At 50.3% G+C, this 6,000-nt stretch overlaps 1 protein-coding gene across 2 annotated transcripts in view; it reads left to right on the top strand.

The window, feature by feature from the left end:
* Nucleotides 1-6,000, top strand: part of LOC106561553 (hepatocyte growth factor receptor-like) — a 97,243-nt gene that overhangs the window by 29,235 nt on the left and 62,008 nt on the right. For both annotated transcript variants that reach the window (XM_014125645.2, XM_014125644.2), the window contains exon 3: nt 1,087-1,278. In XM_014125645.2, coding sequence (XP_013981120.1) covers nt 1,087-1,278 — 192 coding nt within the window. The remainder of the gene's footprint in view (nt 1-1,086; nt 1,279-6,000) is intronic.

Raw genomic sequence — 6,000 nt, 5'->3', positions numbered from 1 at the left:
CCTACATCATTGTATGAACTACTCTCTCTCTCTCTCTCTCTCTCTCTCTCTCTCTCTCTCTCTCTCTCTCTCTCTCTCTCTCTCTCTCTCTCTCTCTCTCTCTCTCTCTCTCTCTCTCTCTCTGGAGCGTATTGTGAAACAGTAGGCGCTGTCAGGCCTGGCCAAGTTAGAGGCTTAATCAGCAACCCTCTCCCTCTTTACTCAGCTCTCTGTAGTCTGTACCCAGCACCTTAATCTCTGTAGCTGGCCCTGCCTGTTTAGTCACGGCCCCCCACGTGCCAGCCTCGGGTTTCGTTAATTATTGATGGCCGACTGGGGGGGCCGGGGTGTGTAATGGTAGGGGCCTTGAGAGCTTGACCAGCCGGTGGCTGGGGAAAGTTGTCAGCTTCAATGGCTGGTGACCTCTGATGATTCTTCAGAGGGTCAGAATAATGGTTTAATGATAATGACTTCTAGAGGTAGTTGGTGTTCAAAGTGGGATTTTTAGAGAGAGTGGTCAAGTGACAACATGCATAGGGCTGCCTGTGCCAAACAGTGTGCAGTTGAACAAACCCACATAAAGTTTCTGGAGAGTGAAAAATAGGTCTGTGTGAAGAAGTCTGTTGTATGTCTGTTGGGTGAGATAGAGAGAGGGAGACAAAGAGGGAGAGAGAACAGTGCAGTTGTGTAACGTCATGGCAGCCGCACCAGCACGCATTCCGTTGTGTTTCCCATGGATTCCTGCCATGTGTGATGATCTCCTAAACACACACACTGTGCCAGCCACAGTGGGCCACAACTGAGCTCTCAGTTACGAGCAGGGTCTGATGAAAGAGCAGATGAGGGGGCATACCAAGCCCAGCTCTGCCCCGCTCTCCATCCCTCTTCCTCTCCCTGCCCGGTTACCCACATCTGGCAGGGGCAGGAGGGCATGTACTGTAGCTCATAGGATAATGGCTCTTTTATCAGTTAAGACACTCTGAATGTGACTGAGAAAGCTGAGACGTTAATAACAGTGTGGATGTATAACACGTCTTTCATGCAACATTAATGTGATCCATGTGGTGTATCTTCTGCTGAATGTTACCTGTCTTCCTCTCCACCCAGAGTTCCTCAGACGACTCGTTTGGCTGTGGGAAGCACGGGGAGGGATACCGTCTGGAAGTGACCACCCCAATGACCAGACTGGACTACTTCAGCGGTCAGTTCAGCAAAGTCCTGCTCACCTCCATTGCCGTGGCAACCGCCCAGGAACAGACCGTGGCCAGCCTGGGCACCACAGATGGACGTCTCATACAGGTTGGGGACACTAAGGGTGATACTGTAATACTTTAAGAAAATAAGCTTTATAATGCATTTATAGGCATGAATGAATCTGTAAAACGCCCTTATGAAGGGTTATGTATTTTATCTGGGCCCTGGAGACACTGTTGGCCTGGAGAAGGGGTCGACTGTTACTGGGTGATATTCATTTACTTCAAAATGGTTTGGGCTGAAGCTGCATGAACAACAAGGCATCGAGCGTTTAACCTGGTCGCCCAAGTAGAAGAAAGGAAACAACCTAACTTAACAACCGTATCCACCACTGTGGCCCTTAGTCCTGAGTGTACACTGAAGCCCTACAGAAACCTGCACAACATAATCTCCCCTGCCTGTCAATGCGGTTGCCAAGCAGCACTGTTTCCCTTTCTCATTGTGCATGTAAATGGGGCAGGATGTTGGTACGTGACCAGTAAAACCAGCCATTTTGGGGACACAGCATGCTGAGACACAGGTGGCAACCAGTACAGAGGCAGGTTGGAGGGGGGGCTTCCTTCCTGTTTGCTCAACACATGACCCCCAACCTTGCCTCTCCATGCTTCCACAAGCCCTGCTGCTGCATTCCACCGAGTTCTACCATCTGAGCAAACACAACATGGCTGGTTTTGCCTATCAATGACATGTACAGCCAACGGTGGCTTTCACTTTCCCATGTCGTGTGTGTTTGTGTCTGTCTGTCTGTCTGTCTGTCTGTCTGTCTGTCTGTCTGTCTGTCTGTCTGTCTGTCTGTCTGTCTGTCTGTCTGTCTGTCTGTCTGTCTGTCTGTCTGTCTGTCTGTCTGTCTGTCTGTCTGTCTGTCTGTCTGTCTGTCTGTCTGTCTGTCTGTCTGTCTGTCTGTCTGTCTGTCTGTCAGTAGACCTGCTCCTCTCTCAGCAGCTGTCTCTCTGTCTCCTATAGACGGGTTTCAGTGTAGGCTAGTCCCAGATCAACCAACATCCAGCCCTGTTTACATGCACAATGCATTGGCCGTGACAATGACCATAGAAGTTGGCAACACAGCCCAAAAAGATCTGGGATCAGGCTAGGTTCAGTCAGGCCAGATAGAAGTGGAACACCAAGGGCCTCCCGAGTGGCGCAGCGGTCTAAGGCACTTCAGCCCCGGGTTCGATCCCAGGCTGCGTCACAATTGGACTACCAATTGGATACCATGAAATTGGGGGTTAAAAAAAATACAAATAAGAAGTGGAACACCACTGATAAAAGCTTTTGGAGTGTTCTGTCTTGCATGTTCCTTTAAATGAACCCTTCTGGTCTCTAAAACTCCCCCTGATGGTGTTTTATAAATACGGTCCGAAAAATGGGGTTAAAAAAAGTAATGGAAGAACGACGGGAACGGGGAAAAGGCGGCGACAGCTGCGCGGGAAACAGGGTTATGAGTCGAACGGCCCGTTAATGGTGAGCGCCGAGCTTCGATGACACGTTCTCTCTCTCTCTTTCTGCAGAGTGCCGCAGCTGTTGGCACGTTTTTTTTCTCTTTTTTTGTTGTTGGTGAAATTTCTAACCTCATTGTCTCAGGACATGGCTCTGGGAAGGAGAACAGCTGTCCTGAGAGAGGGGTGCAGAGGGCCCCATGGAGGGGGAGAGAGAGAGAGGGAGAGAGAGAGAGAGAGAGAGAGATGGAGGAAGAGAAAGAGGCAGGGAGGAAGATAGAAAGAGGAGGCATGGAGAAGTGAAGAGAGGGAAGGAGAGAGAAAGGGGGAAAGATGGAGAGAAAGACAAAGGGGAAAAATAGGGAGGAATAGAGGTTGAAAGATTGCTTCTAGCTTATTAGAATCCTAGGAAAGGCCTCTGTCAACTGCCTTTCTTTCTGTTTACCCTTTGTTCCCAGAGAAAAATGCTCTTAGCACCGAGGGAGAGAGAGAAAGAGAGAGGGAAGGTGACAGAGAGAAATAAAGAGTGCGCTGTGGTCTGTCCCTGAGGTCTCTCATTCTGGCTCAGGAAGTCTGTGGCTCAGTATCACTGTGGGAATAACACAGGGGTTGTGTTTATAGGCTTACTTCCTCTGGCTCATACAATAAGCTGTAATTCACACCACTATCATCTCTGGAGAGAGAGAGAGACTAGGACTGTTGTATGGGGGACGTCCCCAGTGGAAAGCAACACATACACATTATCCCCACTGTTACTGGCCACTGAGGACAGACTTGCCCCTTCAGGAAAATAGCAGTCCCTGAGACCGGGGACATGCCATTCATTGACTGGCTCAAGTCACTCACAAAGATATGATCTTTGTTCAACTTTATTTAAACAGTACCTAAACACTGCAGGAAGCTTACCTGCACTCAAGCAAGCAACACTTTGCAGTCACACACCTGGCTAAGGGCCAGTCAATAAAGAGAAAGGGGGGATAGATGGAGAGGGGAGTTGGGTTGATAAAGTAGATGATGTAACCAGAGCGTTCCTTAATCAAACAGGACATAACCACACTCCATTACAGCCCACTGTTACTGTTATGTTTCACCCTAACCCAACTGGTTCTGAGCTCCAAGCCTGTAATTGCAGCCTAACCACACATGATGAATGTTACTCCAGGTGTACACTACACTGTATCTGTGTGTAGGAGTGTGTGTGTGTGTGTATGCGTCTATGTGTGCCTGCCTGCCTGCCTGGCTGCCAGTGTGCCTGCCTGCCAGCTTGTGTGCCTGCCTGCCTGCGTGTGTGCCTGCCTGCGTGTGTGCCTGCCTGCCTGCCTGGCTGCCAGTGTGCCTACCTGCCTGCCTGCCTGGCTGCCAGTGTGCCTACCTGCCTGCCTGCGTGCCTGCCTGCCTGCGTGTGTGCCTGCCTGCCTGCCTGCCTGCCTGCGTGTGTGCCTGCCTGCCTGCCTGCCTGCCTGCGTGTGTGCCTGCCTGCCTGCCTGCCTGCCTGCCTGCCTGAGTGTGTGCCTGCCTGCCTGCCTGTCTACCTGGCTGCCAGTGTGCCTGCCTGCCTGCCTGCCTGCCTGCCTGCCTGCCTGCCTGCCTGCCTGCCTACCTGGCTGCCAGTGTGCCTGCCTGCCTGCCTGCCTGCCTGCCTGCCTGCCTGCCTGCCTAACTGACTGTGTTTGTAGATTAGTAAGACGTCTGAAACACCTCCCGACATGTCCAGGTATACAGTGCTCTTGTGCTGTTCTCTCTGCCTGCAGGCGATGTCTTTTGTCCCTCCGTCTCCCTGTAGCTCCCTCCACCTCCACCTCCATGGTGGTTAGCTCTAATCTGCCAATCTGTCATCTCACCCTCAATACAGCAGCATTAGTTATTACCCTGCACACAGTAGCAGGAGTGGCCCAACGGGCCCATACAATGCCAATGGAAAAAAACTCCCAAAAGCTCTCATTTTCAGCTGTGCCCAATAGAGGCGTTACTTTACTTTACAAGTCAAATGTAATTCAGTGTTACTGTGTTATTAGCCCCTTCTCTGTAACGACAAGATACCTTGGTCAACACCACAATATACCCTGGTCAACCCCACAATATACCCTGGTCAACAGCACAATATACCCTGGTCAACACCACAATATACCCCGGTCAACACCACGATATACCCTGGTCAACACCACAATATACCCCGGTCAACACCACGATATACCCTGGTCAACACCACAATATACCTTGGTCAACACCACAATATACCCTGGTCAACACCACAATATACCCTGGTCAACCCCACAATATACCCTGGTCAACAGCACAATATACCCTGGTCAACACCACAATATACCCCGGTCAACACCACGATATACCCTGGTCAACACCACAATATACCCCGGTCAACACCACGATATACCCTGGTCAACACCACAATATACCCCGGTCAACACCACAATATACCCTGGTCAACACCACAATATACCCTGGTCAACCCCACAATATACCCTGGTCAACAGCACAATATACCCTGGTCAACACCACGATATACCTTGGTCAACACCACAATATACCCCGGTCAACACCACGATATACCCTGGTCAACACCACAATATACCCCGGTCAACACCACGATATACCCCGGTCAACACCACAATATACCCTGGTCAACACCACAATATACCCTGGTCAACCCCACAATATACCCTGGTCAACACCACAATATACCCTGGTCAACACCACAATATACCCCAGTCAACACCACGATATACCCCGGTCAACACCACAATATACCCTGGTCAACCCCACATTATACCCTGGTAAACACCACAATATACCCTGGTCAACACCACAATATACCCTGGTCAACACCACAATATACCCCGGTCAACACCACGATATACCTTGGTCAACACCACAATATACCCTGGTAAACAGCACAATATACCCTGGTCAACACCACAATATACCCCGGTCAACACCACGATACACCCTGGTCAACACCACAATATACCCCGGTCAACACCACAATATACCCTGGTCAACACCACGATATACCCTGGTCAACCCCACAATATACCCTGGTCAACAGCACAATATACCCTGGTCAACACCACAATATACCCCGGTCAACACCACGATATACCCTGGTCAACACCACAATATACCCCGGTCAACACCACGATATACCCCGGTCAACACCACAATATACCCCGGTCAACACCACAATATACCCCGGTCAACACCACGATATACCCTGGTCAACCCCACAATATACCCTGGTCAACACCACAATATACCCTGGTCAACACCACAATATACCCCGGTCAACACCACAATATACCCTGGTCAACACCAC

This window comes from Salmo salar, chromosome ssa10 (genome assembly GCF_905237065.1).
Source record: "Salmo salar chromosome ssa10, Ssal_v3.1, whole genome shotgun sequence".
NCBI classification, from domain to species: domain Eukaryota; kingdom Metazoa; phylum Chordata; class Actinopteri; order Salmoniformes; family Salmonidae; genus Salmo; species Salmo salar.
This window is presented reverse-complemented; position numbering and strand designations above follow the sequence as displayed.